The sequence below is a fragment of the Salvia miltiorrhiza genome, chromosome 2 (assembly GCF_028751815.1).
Source record: "Salvia miltiorrhiza cultivar Shanhuang (shh) chromosome 2, IMPLAD_Smil_shh, whole genome shotgun sequence".
NCBI lineage: Eukaryota > Viridiplantae > Streptophyta > Magnoliopsida > Lamiales > Lamiaceae > Salvia > Salvia miltiorrhiza.
The window spans coordinates 69,328,512-69,345,863 of NC_080388.1; the positions used below are offsets into that span (position 1 = coordinate 69,328,512).

Sequence of the window (17,352 nt, forward strand, 5' to 3'; positions counted from 1 at the left end):
ATGAACTTAATATTTTTTTCTTTTTGACACAGACATAAAAATTCTATTTATTGTTGACGCGGAGGTTGAAATATATGACGTGGATTACGAAATATGCACTTGAATAGAGTAATTTTATTCATTATTTTGATTGGAGAGTGAATGACATGGTATTATGACCTTCACGTTAATAGTAAATTAGAGTTTTTTCTTATCGGTGTCAAAAATCAGAAAAAATACTAAGTACATGTATTTATGGGCAGAAAATAAAAGTCATGTTAAATTTAAGAAAATATTAAAAGTTTGTATATTTACAGGCTAATAACCCTTAAGAATACTCATACTCATTCTACTAATACACCATTACTAGGGATAGAAAATTTCACATGAATTTTAGGTTGGAATAAATTTCCAATCTAAATCAATGAAATATCTCTTGAATAGATAGAGTATGTTTTCTGTTCCATTGGAATCCAATGGGGTTTCAAATTTAGAGTTTTGATTTTAAAAGTTCAAAATGCAATACATAACGATCTATAAAACAAGCGGGTTTAAAATTTTGAACTCAATTAGTAGTACTTTTAAAACCCGACTAGGTGAGACATGCTTGACGGATAAGGTATTGAAAGAGTTCGAACTTGAGACTTTTGATTTTAAAAATACTCGCTTCACTATTAGTTTATCCCTAACTGTGTGTATGTGCGCACACGATTGTAGTAGAAATGATTGTGAAAGTAGAGGAACAAGGAGAATAACCAATGGGGGCTGATGAGGATTCAAACTTGCGAGTTTATAATATACTCAATGCGCAAGGAAAAATTGATGCCATCTTTATTTAATACAAGCAATAGTGTTGTGTATTTGTGATTTTGTGCTGAGCTACTTTTGTATGCAAAATACCAAACTTGCTCAACTATTTATATTTTGTGTCGAGAGACTTGAGACATCTCAATTTGCCCAAGTTTGAAAGTGTTGGGTTAATTGATTGGATCGTAAGTTCTTGGATGTTTCGATCAACTAATTTAACACATAAACATGTTGATTCGTCTTAGACTTCACTAAGTTGTACTATTAGACAACACAACAAATCAAGAGTATTAAGTCTAATTGGGAAATCAAAACAAGAATTTTGCTTTCCTCCCAGACAAGATTTAGCATTAATTGTCTTGTTATTTTAACACTGTTTACAATGGGCCCATCTTACCATACTATTTTGCTATGATATTTAAACAAAAAAAGAAAAATCAAAGTTTCCAACTAAGAAAATGCAAGAAATAGTAAAGACTGCAAACATAGTTCAATCTGGGTCCCCTTTTACCTTATTATTTTGCATAAGAGCCCCTAAATAATTATTAAAATAATAGGCCCTAAATCATAATCGGGACTTTGAAATTTCCTAATTTTCTAGATGGACCCTCCCACCTAATCCATTTCTATCCCCTACTTCTAGAGTTCAGGAACTCCACCGCCTCTCACGCATACTTCACTTGTACGTCCTGACTTTTCGTAAACCACCTCCTTGAGTACAACCGTCAAAAGCAGAAAAAGGTAATACTACCTGGTCCAATATACGGTCTACCTGGCACGAGACATTATTTTAATGCTACGAATTTAAAAAAAGAAAAAAGAAAAAAAAAAGGAAAAACAGCGCAAACCTGCATCTCAATCTATCTCATCCTTTTTTTTTTTTTTTGATAATTACATCATTACTCTGCATTTCCCCAACACACTCTCTCTCTAAGCGATTCAAAAAAATAGTTGGGAGATTTATTGCGAAAACCCTAAATCCGATCCTAATGTGAAATCCAGCAGCTCTGAATCACGGACGACGTTCAATTAGTTGGATTTCTGTCTGGATGAGCTGTGGACAGGAAGAAATCACGAAATTTCAAAAAATCTGTGCGTATAAAGTTTTTTTCCATTTAATAGTTCGCTAATTTCTCGGGAAATGCCAAGTATTGGTGTGAAACTGTATAGCGTATTCTTCAAATTCATGCTGAAGCATCGTTTGCAGAGCCGATTGCAGGCTCCGGAAAACGATGCTGTCGGCGGCTCCGGCGGTACCTTTGGGGTGACGTCACGCCCGGCGGAGGAAACGGCGGCGGCTGCCAATCCCCTGTTCACTGATGGCGTCGCGACGAAGGATGTGCATATCGATCCCGTGACTTCGGTATCTGTTCGTGTTTTTCTTCCTGAAACCTGCCTTAATTTCCCCGACGCGAAATCGAAATCTGGTGTTGCCTTATTAGATCAAAATCGGTCTCTTATTCGTCGATATAGTCACGGATCGTCGGATAATAGTGCCGTTTCCGGTACTAATGTTGTGATTGTGAAGAATGTTGATAGCAGTCTTAGAAGAAGTAGTTACGGATGTAGTGTTGATGATGCGAATTTGAAATCCGAAAATGGAACCTACAGAGGGTATAATCCAGTTGGGAGAGGCAGTCGGCGATTGCCGGTGATGCTGCAGTTTCATGGTGGGGGGTTTGTTAGTGGGAGCAATGATTCGGTGGCGAATGATTTCTTCTGTAGGCGGATTGCGAGATTATGCGATGTGATTGTGTTGGCGGTGGGTTATAGACTGGCTCCGGAGAATAAGTACCCATCGGCATTTGAGGATGGATTGAAAGTGCTACACTGGCTTGCAAAGCAGGCGAATTTGGCGGAGTGTACCAAGTCGTTGGGCAGTTCGAAGGGAGCAGGGGTGGATTTGAGGAGGTCGGAGGGTAATTGGCATGTTGCCGATGCCTTTGGAGCTTCCATGGTGGAGCCCTGGTTGGCTGCTCATGGAGATCCATCCAGGTTGGTTCTGACTTTGACGATCTTTGTTACTTCCTACGTTTTCTTAATCTTGGTTTGGCAACATTTATGTGAACTTTTTCTGATATGGAGATATGTTAGAATGGATCTGTGAGTTCATTGGTTGCACACTGATTGCTATAGTTAGCTGCTTTGGTTGAGTACATATTCTTCAGCTTCCATCAAAGCGAGGGATCTGCACTATGATGTAACTAGAAACCTGCAAACCAGAAATTGGAAAAGTTGAGAGATTATATTCTTTAAGTAACCAAATTACATATAGGAAATAGTTGCCTTTTGAATTTGAATGAGATAATAGGTTCCCCCTTTCAACTCTGATTGGTTAATCTTTCCAAGCCTGAGCATGAAATAGAATACATATGTAGCATTGCGTTGGATTTTGGATTGTCTGATTGTTTCATAGCTCGTGTTCATTGATTGTTATGAGTTTGCGAAGTTTGTTTTGTTAGGCTTTGTGGATGAGTTAGGCAATATGCTTAATTGTGCTCAAAGAACCTTTAGAAATGCCTATAAGTCTGGTTATGGTGAACTTTTTGCCTTTTGGTGATGTACACTGATTTGTGAAATGCTGGTGCTTGTCAAATTTGTTCTATCAGATTCATATCTAAGTTTATCAAATTAAACCAAAGCATGCTCCTGATTGAAGAACTTTTACTTGGAAAGGATACGGTTTTCAGCCAGTAATTTAGCAAAGATGGGAAGTGATAATTATCATTGAAGTCATATATTCCCTGTTCTTCATTCTGTAGTGTTTGACGTTTCCATTGCATTTTCTTGCATACAGAAGCAACATTGTCAATACTTCTTTCCTTGTTTTTTCCATTGCTGACTTGTAAACGCTGTCTGCTTATGAGTTAGTGTTGCTATCTGCACTTGTTTTCATACATTTTTAGCAACAGAAAGGACTTTGTTGAAATAATTTATTTTTACTTAAAATGGATACAGATGTGTACTTCTCGGCGTGAGTTGTGGAGCAAATATTGCTGATTATGTGGCGAGGAAAGCTATAGAGGCCGGTAAGCTTTTGGACCCGGTAAAGGTGGTAGCCCAGGTTTTGATGTATCCCTTTTTCATCGGAAGTGTACCAACGCCCTCAGAGATAAAACTGTCAAACTCCTACTTCTACGACAAGGCAATGTGCATACTCGCATGGAAACTCTTCTTACCAGAGGAGGAGTTCAGCCTGGACCACCCTGCTGCCAACCCGCTAGTCTCTGGTCGAGGGGGACCTCCTCTGAAGCGGATGCCTCCAACCCTAACCGTGGTGGCGGAACATGACTGGATGAGAGATCGAGCCATCGCTTACTCAGAGGAGCTCCGCAAGGTGAATGTCGATGCTCCTGTCCTCGAGTACAAGGATGCAGTTCATGAATTCGCTACGCTTGATATGCTCCTCAAGACTCCTCAAGCTCAGGCCTGCGCCGAGGACATTGCCATCTGGGTCAAGAAGTTTATCTCGTTGCGAGGTCACGAGTTCTCTTATTGACACCCTTGCAATGGCTGTAGCACCAATCTTCCACGACCATGGAAGAGGTGATCAGCTGTTGTTGGAGTTTGCACGATCTGTATTTGTATATGGCTCTCCAAGATGATAGGTCCAAGCTAGTTGGTTGGTGATTTCATTCCACTGAAGGTCCTTTTTCCTCGTTCTTTTATTAAAAAAAGTCTGAGATCAGAATCTAGCTGAGTTGAAGCTGCAACTTATCGATGAATTTTGGATGTTGTCTTATTTTTCTATGTACAATAGGTATAGAATTAGTGAAAAGTGATGAGTTGTGTAGCATCCGTGAATGCAATGAATATGACGTTTATTCACGACTGCAGAGGTTGTTTTTGTTGTTGCCTTATTCTTCTACCGAAATATGGAACGGCAAAGCTTTCGTGCTTAATAACTACTTGATGCATATTATTCATTAGAGACAGAATGTGTCTCCGTAGATGATGATGATTGATGACTAGAGAAACCAACGCCTTCAAGGCAGCAAGGAGAATAGACACCAAACTCTGCCATTGGTGGAAGCGCGTGCTCATGACAGACAATTACAACACATATATATTTTATAAGGGGCTGGTTTATGCTAACTTAAACTTGGCTACAAGATTTCTCTGAGTAGAAAAGTTTAGCAATTGCTAAGATTTATATGGTGTAGCCAATAGCTGAGCAGGGTGTAACCAGCCTGTGTAATCTATTTATCCAAAATTGGGATTTCAACTGTGATCTGGTGAAATCTGATTCAATTATTGATTTAATAAACTAGTAGTACGATATTTCATGGCACAAGATATATAAAGTATAACCCTCCAGATGTCATGAATCTGCATCATTGTTGACTTAGTTGCCAGTATTATAGTAGTACATATGTTTCTTGCGGTGTCATATTAGGTAATGAAATAAAATACTATCAAAAAAATTATGTAAGTGGTCGGCACAAGCTAACATGGAAAATAATTTCTATTAGTCTAAAACAGAAACGAATTTTGAATGATTTGAGATCAACCAGAAAAGATCATCCAACAAATTAATTCATGCAGACTTCTTCAAGAATCATATTGAGTTTTTCATTTCTCCAAGATGCAAATGCACCTTCCTAATAATCTTATGTACAAATAATGAATCAAAGTATCAACGTGTATAACTACAACTACCAATATCAAAATATATATAACTTCCCAAAAAAAGAAAAAAGAAAAAGAAAAAGAAAAAGAACAGTATGCAGCATTCTTGAAACTCAAGTTTGGCTCCTCTGCTGATCTTCCCACGGCAACTTGCCGGTTTGAGGATCGGTGAAAGTGTCCATAATCCGATCTCTCAAGCCGGTATCCTTAACCTCACAGAACCTCGTAGGCCAATCCGATGGCTCGACAGCCTTGGTCCCCAAACCCGGTGCCCGGTCCTTAGAGCCAACGTTCCTCTCCTGCTGCCAATCCGACACATAGGTCGCCACTCTCCGGTAGAACTTCTCCTTGAACACCTCCCACACTTGGTACTTGTAGTGGTTGATCACCAACACGCTCCGTTTCACATTAACATGCCGGAATCCGGCCTTCAGATGGAAGTGATGGACCAGATTGATCAACGAAGAGTCCAATGCCTCCGGCCTAACGATGCTCTTGTGCCTCTCCGGTGCAGCCAGCCTGCACGTGTACCCGGCCATCACCCCTCTCGCCGGGGCCTCCCTCAGCCCCGACGCCCCAAAGCTGTGGCACGCCACACGCACCTCCCCAACGTCTTCCCCCGCCCCCAACGGCCTCACCACATCGTCGTACAGGGACAAGCCGGAGGGCAAGTGGAGGAACTCATCCACGTCGATGAACCCCACCCACTCGCACAAGCCCCTCGCCCGCATTGCGCAGTGCGCGAACCCGGCCTCCTGAGTCTTGATCCACGGCCATAGGTGGCGCGTGACGTTGTGGCCTGCGCCGGCCAGCGACCCCACCGCACCCTCCACATCGTCGTCGCTGTTGTTGTCGTACACGAACCATCGCTCCACGCCCACGCGGCCGTGGTACATGATCCATTCCGGCAGGAATCTCGCTTGATTCCTCAGCATTGTGCAAACGCACATCTTGTGCTGCTTGCCGCGGCCGCCAGCGCCAGCTGGCTTAGGACTCCATTCCGCGCTCTTCAAGCGCGCAACGGAGTCCACTTCGTGCCTCCCGACGACTCTAACGGAGACCTTAATAGAATTATCGGAGTTGGGACTGAATCTATGCGAACCGTTCAATATGCTCGAGGGGGTGCGGCAACGCACGACCTCTTGAGCAGCGGAAACGGCATCGGCCGACAACACGAACCTCGGCTTTGCCGAATCCAAGCCGTAGACGCACTTGAACTTGTTTGGATCGGTGGCGGGTCTTCCCGACCGTAGATTGAGCCCTTTGACGAAAACTAGGGTTGTGTTGTCGCTGTTGTCGATCATGGCCTCATACGCTAGAGAATCCCATCGGTGCATTGGCCCGGGCGCGAGGTTATTACCGTTGTGCTTAATCAAAAGGGACAGGATCGAGCCACGTGGCGGGGCCGGACACCGCACGATGTGGTGGCTCTCTCCGTCGGAGTCCACCGCCGACGGGGGGAGCTGGAGCCGCGGCTGGGATGAGTTGGGAGGAAGATATATGCAGTTGATGTCGTCTCTGGTAAATAAGAAAGCTGACGAAGGGTATTTTAGGAAAACCACAGCCTCGTCGGGGAAAATAACCGTTTCTCGAACTGATACTACCGCCGGAGGTTGGGATTTCTCCGCGGATATCACCTCCATCGCCGGAATATTCCGTTTTGGTATAAGTCTAGGCTGAAAACTTCCTGCTTCAAATTCCACAGAAGATTAAAAAAAAATCGAGATTAACTCGTTTTTAGTAAAGGTGTAAGCGTTTTACCAATTTAGACCAAGTTTAAACATAAGAATCGAAATATACGACTGTTAGATTACACAACTCGCAATCAAATATCTATATGCACACCAATCACAATCATACCACGTACAAATTTATAATACGTCAATAACAATTTCAAATACAGAAGAAAAAACATCATAAATAATCAGCAGCAAACATAAGGTTTTACTTTTTCAGGAAACAAGAACAGAAAAAAAAAAAGAAGAAAAAAAAACTTGACTAAAAACTAATTTAAAGAGAGAGAAGGCGGAAAAAAAACCTGCAAGCCAGAGGCGAGCGACGGAGGAGGCGAAAGCGGCGAGGAAGAGGAGGACGATGGTGAGGAAGAAGAAGAGTACTTGCCATGAGAAAACGCTGCGTTTCCTGCGATCCTTCATGGCGGAGCTGTGGAAATTCTTTGCTTGTGGGAGTCAAGCATCAAAATATGGAAGAATAGTATATAAATAATAGTGGGAAATTAGAGTTGGTTTAGGATTAGGAGTCTATAATCGAATTAGTGAGAGAGTGGCGTTAGTCGTATGGTGTGTGTCTGAATTCCAACATGGCAACATCTACTTGAAGTCTTGAACCCTCTCTCGGGATGCCCTGTTACTGTCTCCTTTTTCTCATGGAGTATTTTCTTCTTTCATAGTGCTGGAATGGAATGAAGGATGCGAGACGACTTTTAACAATTTCTTTCTTTTATTCCTCCAAAATACAACCTTTGCCCCTACATTTTTTAGGTTTGCGATTTATGCCCACTTTTTTTTTTTTTTTTCTAATTGATAAAGAAGGTGTATCCGTTCTAATCAAATTAAAATTATAATTAATAAATTATAATGTTAACTAATAAATCTATGATTATAAATTAATTTTAATTAAAAATCTAAATAACCCCTAATACTTTTTTTTTATATGAATAACCCCTAATACTTAAACAGTTTATACGAACTTTCATATAGAAGTTTTTGTGTGAGAATAATAGCGTAAAAGGTAAAATACTAAGACATATCGTAAATAATAGAACTCAAATTAACCAAGGGGATGTAAAATACTAGAGTTCAACAACATGATGATTTAATTAAAATATTGTGAGTAAAGTCCTCATACAAGAAAAAAGTCGTGAAAAGAAAAATACCAGAAAAGACACCACAAGAGTACGATAACTAAAACTAAAAATTAAATAATTTTCAACAATTGATTGTTCTCCAACCAGAGATGGAGTCAAGCTCCGAGCACGACCCAAGTAGTCGTCTGAATATGTTTTCTAATTATTATATTTAGATTGTATTTTGCATTTTTTTTTCATTTTTTAATGTATAAAATTGTAATTTATTCATCAAAAATTATTTTTAAATTCAAAAATATAATTTCGCTCGCTCATTTTAAAATTTGTAAATAGTATACTAGTATAGGTAAATAATCCAATGCTTTGAACAATATTAGCCTGAGACATTTCGACGCAATTCTAGTGAAGTATTTCAAATTTATTATCATATTTGTATATACAAACACCTAACTAACCTAAATAATAATTATACATGTATATATTATAAGGAGATCTTCCCTCAAAAAAAAAAAAGAGGAGATCGAGTGAACATAGTTTTTGAACAAAAAATAATAAACTAGATATTGATATTTAAATGAGCTATAGGTATCATAAAAAAAAGTATCGCAACGCTTCACACGAAAACTCTCAAATTCGAGTTTATCACCATGCGTTTTTTTTTTAAATATTTGTTTCTCTTAGAAAAAAAGTATTTTCTTAATCAATATATACAACATCTCTATATGATCGAAATCAAATTAATTAATGAGCCTTATTTAATGTAAAATTGAAACTGTTAGCACTAGAATTATACGTCTTCCTGGTCGTCGGTCTCCTTAGCTCATTTTAACCAACCAAACAAGTTAATCAAAATTATATCTGATTTTCCCATCAAACAAACAAACAAAAAAACTGCACCTGACTGGCAAAATTAGAGGTATATATTCATATGCTAATAGAATTGACTAGAATAATTAACTCAAAACTTTGGGTCTCTTTTATCAATCAACTAAATAGGATAAAATTTCACTCAATTTGCAAATTTTTGGATAAATTGTTTTTTTTTAGAATTAGTCAGTAAAAGGAAAGTGCCGAAAACATGTAGGTTTTTCTGCTATTAAGATAAGATTATGAAATACCAGCTCAACCGACATGGCACAGTGGGGCCTACGGCGATGCTTTGTTAGTGAATAACATCAAGGATTAATTTCGGATTAATGTGGTACTATTAATTAGTTATTGAAATATTTAATTTTTTCGACTAATGGGTCCACGTTGGGAGGTACTATTTGCTATGGGATTGAAATACCCATTATTATAAATTTGACTTCTCCGTCGACATTTGAAATACTGAATTATACTTTTCTAATTTCCCCTATATAGAGTATTTCATATATTTATACTTTTCTAATTTGCCCCTATTTAGAGTATTTCATATATTTATTTCGAAACATGTATAAATGAGTAGAATGCAATGTAAGAAAAGTGGAATAGTGACGGTGAAACATTCGATTTCTTCGGTTCATAATTAAGAAATAGATAGGATATAATTTATGAATGAGTACAAAATTAATTAGAGCACCCGCATCGCGGGTACTCGAGGAGCTCCTCGAGGAGAGGGAGGGCGTCGAGGAGGGCGATGCGGCGTGGAGCTCCTCGAGGACTCCTCGAGTTATCGAGTATCCTCGAATGGGCAGAGGAGATGGCGCGTGCAATGCACGCGCCCAATTTAAAAAAAAAAAAAAAGGAAAAATTCGAAAATTCGAAAATTCGAAAATTCGAATTTTGACTGCAGCTCTTCGAGTTTTTAAATTTTTATGTATTTTTTTTATGTTTTAAGTAATTTTAAATTTTATGTTTAATCCAATATTTAAATATGCAATTTAAATTATGCAATAAAATTTAAATGAAAAACATAAAATCAAAACTAATATTATCAAGTAGGCTATCAAGGAACCCCAATGCAGCACTACCTACTCAATAACACAAACACTATCAAGTAGGCTATCAAGGAGGCTATCAAGGAGGTCCCAATGCGGATGCTCTTAGAATTTATTTAATATTTCTAGTCACGTAACAGGATTGAGTACATTTTTAGTACCATATGATATGAAGTTGATGTAAATTAAACGAGAGGTGAGCAAACTCAAATCGGATCGACGTCGGATTCGATTCGGATCGAACCGACTCAATATGCCTATTGGTCCGGTCCGAATCTATTTTTTAGGACCAAAAAGTTTTCGGGTCGGCCCGAGTGTGAACCCGCTCGAACCCGTCAAACTCAGATCGATCCATACATTTTATAAAATAATTATTTAATTTATATATTTATAATAATATTAACAAATATATTAATTTTCACCTAAATTCTAAATTTCTAATCTAATAGTGTATTGTCTAGAATACTGGAATCTGAATTTTAAATTAAAATAATTATTTAATTTATATATTTATATATTATGTAATGGATTGATTTTAATTTATATTTTTTGTTGTGATTGTGGATTGAGAATAATTGAGACTACTATATGTGTTCATATGGAATTTCTTTAGTTTTAAATATGAAAATTAAGTGTAAAACCATATATATATATATATATATATATATATATATATATATATATATATATATATAGGGTGTGGTTCTAGAGAGAACTACATTATTTGTGAGAACGGGAGAACCATCAAATCTAATGCATTCACTGTAAAAATTAATGCATCCGCTGTTAAAATTAATGCACTCAAAAAAATATAAAAAATGCTTCCTTCAGGATTCGAATCCAGGATCTGCATTCATCCAACAAGATGATGCATCCACCGTAGATCTTGATGATCGAATGGCTGAAAATGGTTCTCCGGTCTTCTTTTATTTATAGTTCTTTCCTGAACCTCTCCCTATATATATATATATATATATATATATATATATATTTGTGTTAATAGGCAAAAATGCCCTTTTCTTATAAACACTTGTAAAAATGCCCTTTTTCATAAGTGAAAAAGGGCATTTTTACAAGTGTTTATAAGAAAAGGGCATTTTTGCAAATGCCTCTATATATTTCGGCGGGTCGGACTCAGACATAACCAGACCTGATGTTCGGGTTCGGTCCGATCCTGGACCAGTCCTCACAGAAAATTCGGTTCGGATCAGTCCAAGTTTTAAAAAATTTCGGTCCATTAAATTCGACGGGTTGATCCGGGACTGACCCGCCGCTCACCCCTAAACTAAATATTGAAAAATAATAATGATAATATTTCTAAAAGAATAAAAATAATAATGATAATAAATTAAGTTATTAGAGCGACAATGAAACACGACTTAATTGGCAAGATACTTCTTCCTCAATAAATAAATTAAGAGTTGAAGTTAGCACATGGAACAAATGAAAATTCATTATTGACTATTTCAAAAAAGAGAAATTATTAAAGCATTCTATAATTAGCACCGATCATTCAATGGATAAGTAATGGAATATGACTAGTTATAATTCAAATATAAATCATGTAAATTCATAAAATTTTGAGAGGACGCTTCTCTCAGCTTTTTGGAGTTTTAGAGACGACTGGTTCATAAAAAAACTGTGTATAATGTTGATAATTAGCAGATATTTTGGAATTTTGGTAAAAATCTAGGTGTCACGTTGAATGAAAATGAAAGGCTTTTAGTTTGTGGTAGATTAATGATAATAATGACGTAATTAATGAATTGTTTGGTTCACAGTAAACGGAATAGGCGTTGTCTAAAGAAAGATTGAGCGGTCGGAGTTGAACGGTGGGGTCCACATAGGGCGGCGGCGCGACGCGCGGCCAAAGGAAGGTGGTGGAATTTGGACTAGTCAATTTCCAGCACCACGTCCACGTGTTTGGGATCTCGCCTCTACCATTCTACTTGTTTCCATGGGCTTTATCGCTTTGCACAAAGATTAGTTTGCATAATATACAAAGGATTGAATGAAAAAGAAAGGATTGAATGAAAAAGAAAGGATTGAAAATAGGGTAATTTTAAACATAGCCTCTAATTTTCTCACTATAACCCCTTATTTAAAAGATAATAAAAAATACTTATGATTGTACCATTTTACCCCTATAACCTCCATTTAAAATTTGTAATAAATTATAAGTTGTAAGGATTAAGTTGAAAGAATATTTACGTGTAATTTCAAAATTTATATAGCCCCAACTCAAATGTTTCTTAATTTATTTATATAGCCCCAACTCAAAATTTAAGAACATAATCACATAAACGATGAAGCAAGAAACTCATCGGACTGCTGCAACTTGGCCTCGAGGTCGTTGCATAACTCCTTCATCTGAACAGAATTATTAGTTAGACTAGAGACAACATCTTCCGGTGCTTGCTTTTCATTGCTCAATTTTTCTAGATCTTCCTGCAAGGCTATCGTCTTTGTTTCCTGAATTTTCAGTTCTTCAATCTCGATCTTGACATTAACAGCCTCCTTCAGTTCTAATTGTGAAGCCTCAAGCTGGGAAACAAGTTTATATTTCGATTCCTGCAATCCTGCTTCAAAGAAACATAGAAAAAATGATATGTTACTATCAACATCCCTGATTGGAAATTATATAATAGGGAAAACTCAATGGCTTTTCTTACATGTCTAGTCGACAAGCTGGTTCCTCAGGGCCTTGCAAAGTGAAATTGTTGTAGGAAAGATTACTACACATCAATAAAACCAAGTGTTAAAAACTCTAAAAATATATGTTATAGCATATTATGTTGTAGCGAGGCCATTAAAGCATTTAGTAAAGTTATTATTCTCCCATACTCTTTTCCAGATATTCCCAAAGAAACACTAGCTGGGCGGCAGAGCTAGAGATAGATATAGCGATGACAGTAGTGTATAATCGGGATGAATCATATTGGGAATTTTCAGAGTTCCAAAAATGTAAAAAATTTAATCTTCACGATATGATGAGAAAATAGGAGCACTTAGAAAAAAGTTTCAGATCTACTAGACTGAGAGAAAGCAGAGAAAGATAATTTGTCTGTGCTAATGGAGGAAGAAAAAAAAAATTCTATTCTTGCTCGTGAAATGAAGTTTGTTTGGTTGCACTCATAAAAAAATATATTTATGCTCTTCTCTATGTTTGATGATGTTCTTAAATTTTGAATAATAAAAATCAATCAGAAATATCTATGGCAGAACGAAACGGATCGGCGACGACAACCCAATTTCTCAGCCGCACAACGACGCAAAAACATCAAATGTGATCGAGGTGGCTAAAAATGAGAATGAGTCGAGGGTCATGATGAAGAAACACACGGGAAGAGCGATGATATCAGTGAGAACACTCAGATTGATGAAGTCAAAGGACCAAGTGTTGTTCGACATATGAAGGAAGAGATTGAAGCTGCTGTATTCGAAGCAGGAGTTCACTACCTGATGATGTTCAAGAAAAGTTTTTTCCTTTTTTCATGAATTCTTGCTTCGTCGTTTATCTGATGATGTTCAAGAAATAATGCTTTCCTGTTTTTCATGAATTCTTGCTTCATCGTTTATATGATGACGTTCTTAAAGTTTGAGTTGGGGCTATATAAATAAATTAAGAAATATTTGAGTTGGGGTTAAATAAATTTTAAGTACGTAAATATTCTTTTAACTTATAATTTATGATAAATTTTAAATAGGGGCTATAAGGGTAAAATAGTACAATCATAATTATTTTTATTATTTTTTAAAATAAGGGGGTTATAATGAGAAAATTGGGGGTTGTGTTTAAAATTACCCAGGAAAATATATGTTTAGGCCCTGAACTAGAAGTCTTGTATTTTGTGGTCTGATAGTTTAATCAAATATTTATATAAATTTGGAATTTGAATACAGAATACATAATGTTTTGATTAAATAAAAAAAATATAATGACTTGATTGATTAATTGATGAGGTGATCCGAAATAAGTTTTGAATTTATGTACATGTATTGATGTTAAGATCAAGATCATTGTAGTGAAAATGAAGTGTCGTACTTTTATTGAAAATAAATGAAGCTATCGGAACAAGATGTTTACAATAAGGGCTCGTCTGGTACTGGTGATTAGAATTATATGAGTGATTATGGTGTATAATATATTTATAATATCAGTAATATTTTATAAATTAAAAGTTTGAAAATATTTTATTTGTTAAGAAGCAATATAAAACACACAATCCTTTATAAATTAAAAGTTTGAAAATATTATATTAATTTAAGGGATTTTGTTTACTACGTATTATTAACTTTATATAATCTTAATATATCATACCAAATAATATATTATATTTTATAAATATTTTAATACATTTTATCATACATGATATGAATACGACATAATAAAATACACCATAGTTTCGGTTCAAATAATAAATATTGAAATAGAAGGACCTCTGTGTACTTTTGTTTTACCCCAATAGGGCAACTTTAAAGCAATTTGACATTTTTTATTAAAAAATTATACAAATTCAGAATTTATTCAGAACGCACTATTGGATATAAAGATTGTGGATTTGTTGTATCACCAGAATTAGTGTTTGATGAATTGATACTCAGTTTGTTAGTTTAAGCTGAAACTAAAAGTCGAAGAGCCATATAATTAGCAATACATATTAACAAAAATATTACTCCATATTATCTTATTTCTTCGTGACATGATCATTAAATATAATATGATAATTATTAAAATAAAATAAAATAAACAACACACGTTTGAGAATTTAAACAATGAAGTCACTAATTGACAACAGTTATAACAAAAACCCCTAATTAAAACCGGGCATATGTATTATTTTTAGGGATGAAATTGTTTTCTCTAAATTGAAATTCAAAGAATATATATAAATATTGCATACTATTATTTATAGAAATTAATTCCAATGAATCATGATACATGCCTTGTGATAAACCGCGGGATGTTCTAGCCTGTCGAATTCTATTTTATTTAGAAGAAGAAGAAGGAGAAAAAAGAAAAAGAAAAGAAGAAAACATTTTTTCTAATAACACGAATACTCGATAATATAAACCTACAAGCTAGAGTTTTCATTTAAAAAAATTATCACAATCAATCGTAAAAAGGATCGAAAGATTAGTGTAGCGTATCAAATTATGTATGACAGCTACTTGGATAATTCAACTTTTGGAATATCCAAATGTTCCATGATAAAAATTCAAGCCTCTTCTGTCTTTGTCCTCACTCTCTAAATAAATTATTTTTTCTTCCATCATTCTTTAATCATATTTCAATTATACCTACCAGACCCAATTATTGTGTTTCACTTAGTTACCTTTGTTGCAATTCTTGCCATTTGCGAATATGTTTTAAATTAAGAAACAACATAATGACGTTTCGCATAATAGAATTGTGATTTTTTTCTTTCCATTCATTTTCCGTTAAACCTCAAGGAATAATTTCAATTCTTTATATGAATAAATAAATAAATTCAAAAACTATGCAACAACGATGAACTTGAATCCAACATCTTGTGACGTCAAAAATAACTACGTTACCATTAAATACACATTTCGTTTCCTATTTATGACCTTATTTACTAAATTAATGAATTTGTAATCATATAGCCTAAGATAGTGGCTGTGGTCCCAGACATCAAATTATAGAGAAATGGTAAATCAAATTATAGTTTTAAAAGACACCAATAGAAATCGAAGTCACGAACTCCCCTACAAATACACTATACTATTTCTGGAATTAAATAAAGTAATACGGCTAATCCAAGTCTCATCTACTAGTGCATGAGTGAAGAGCCGACTGGAATAAATATTTTTTTTTTTTTTTTTTTTGTGAGGCTATGTCTTTCATCAGGCATCATCACATATGGGCCCTTTTAATGCTTATGTGGGCTATGTAAGACATCCCGCCATAACTTTGAAGCCCAAAAGATGATGTTTGGTCCATGATTTCGGTAATTGGTCCGGCCCAAAATATGATTGTTATCCAAAACTAAATTTAAGATATAAGCTGTAAATTTTCCTAATCTTAAATATTTATATATTTAAATTTGTAGAATATGTATTATAAATGATGAGAGATTAGCATTGCATCATGGTGTTTGGCAGGTAAAATAAAAAAGGGTTGGAATTTAAAGTACCCACTTTGGTTAGTTATCTTACAAAATTACCCACCCATATAAGATATCTTATAAAACTACCCACTTTGCAATTGATGGTGATAAGTTTGCATCGTTTTCCGTAAAAGTTCTTACACTTTTCTTACACAATGTGTAAGAGATGTAGTTAAATATGACTCTAAATCTGAGGAAATGGCATTATTTGCTAACTTACGTCATTATTCGTAACCCTAAATGCCTTAAGTTCGAAAAAATAAAGACAGGTTTTCATGTTATTAAACATCTATAAGAAAGTTGAAAAAAAATTAAATGAAGCGTATTATGAAACAAGTATTTTTTTTTAAGCTAATACAACAATTACCCGCCGGTTAATCGTAGCCGTTAGCAGTAGCCGGCCGGAAATGGATCCCGGCGGCTACTTTAACCGGCTAGGATTAACAGGCGGGTAAATACTTCATTAGCTTTATAAAACATTCTAGTTTCATAATACTCTTTATTTTAAATTTTTAAACAGACCTAATTTTTATTATTATTATAAACTTAAAGGGGGATTGGACAATTCACGGGTATAATAGCTTTCTAGGGTGGGAATCTATTTGCAGTAAATTCACGAGAAGGAGATTGACAATATAAACTCAATAAGTCTAAATTTATTTAGTTTATTTGATTGTATATTAATTAATATTGTAACACATAAAATAATAGCAAATGGTGCATAAAAAAATTACAAAATCATCTATTATGAATCAGTGAAACATAATACACCTTACCAAGTGGGTACCCGCCAGAAATATGTAGCCGGCTGCCGTAGCCGTGGGTAAGAAACTTCTCACGGCTACAGCGTACGGCTACTCAGTACTGGCGGGTAAGCTATTAAATATTTTAAAAATAATATTTCATATCATTTTATATAATATTCGTATTTTTTACCCTTAATTTACTACTATTTCTTCTATTTATACACGAAAATCTATTTTTTTTAAATTATAAGCTTAAAGGGTGATTGGACAATTCATACGGCTACAATGCAGCTTTATAGGGTGGGAATCTCTTT

General features: G+C 35.6%; 2 protein-coding genes and 1 long non-coding RNA gene across 4 annotated transcripts; 1 reads left to right on the forward strand and 2 right to left on the reverse strand.

Annotated features, from left to right (window-relative positions):
- The first annotated feature begins 1,458 nt into the window (after window positions 1–1,458).
- On the forward strand, window positions 1,459–4,614 carry LOC131008696 (probable carboxylesterase 11). Its single transcript, XM_057935705.1, has 2 exons — window positions 1,459–2,781; window positions 3,745–4,614. Exons 1-2 carry the CDS (start codon window positions 1,928–1,930, stop codon window positions 4,283–4,285), a joined length of 1,395 nt encoding a protein of 464 aa, XP_057791688.1. The 5' UTR covers window positions 1,459–1,927; the 3' UTR covers window positions 4,286–4,614.
- A 719-nt stretch (window positions 4,615–5,333) lies between these two features.
- Window positions 5,334–7,917, reverse strand: LOC131008684 (glycosyltransferase family 92 protein RCOM_0530710). 2 transcript variants are annotated; one of them, XM_057935671.1, is made up of 2 exons: window positions 7,454–7,917; window positions 5,334–7,102 (listed from the first exon to the last, which is right to left on the reverse strand). In XM_057935671.1, exons 1-2 carry the CDS (start codon window positions 7,569–7,571, stop codon window positions 5,529–5,531), a joined length of 1,692 nt encoding a protein of 563 aa, XP_057791654.1. In that variant the 5' UTR covers window positions 7,572–7,917; the 3' UTR covers window positions 5,334–5,528. The 2 variants fall into 2 exon arrangements, with proteins under 2 accessions (XP_057791654.1, XP_057791653.1); XM_057935670.1 differs by having other exon boundaries at window positions 5,334–7,105; window positions 7,454–7,843.
- Window positions 7,918–12,247: 4,330 nt separating this feature from the next.
- On the reverse strand, window positions 12,248–13,901 carry LOC131008771 (uncharacterized). Its single transcript, XR_009096347.1, has 3 exons — window positions 13,621–13,901; window positions 12,834–12,896; window positions 12,248–12,732 (listed from the first exon to the last, which is right to left on the reverse strand). It is a non-coding gene; the product is annotated as an uncharacterized LOC131008771 (long non-coding RNA).
- Between the last annotated feature and the right edge of the window lie 3,451 nt (window positions 13,902–17,352).

Coding starts and splice junctions, on each gene's coding strand:
- LOC131008696 (XM_057935705.1), top strand. CDS start 1,928: ATGCCAAGTATTGGTGTGAAACTGTATAGCGTATTCTTCAAATTCATG. Junction 2,782..3,744: donor GCTCATGGAGATCCATCCAG/GTTGGTTCTGAC, acceptor AAATGGATACAG/ATGTGTACTTCTCGGCGTGA.
- LOC131008684 (XM_057935670.1), bottom strand. CDS start 7,571: ATGAAGGATCGCAGGAAACGCAGCGTTTTCTCATGGCAAGTACTCTTC. Junction 7,106..7,453: donor CGCTCGCCTCTGGCTTGCAG/GTTTTTTTTCCG, acceptor TGGAATTTGAAG/CAGGAAGTTTTCAGCCTAGA.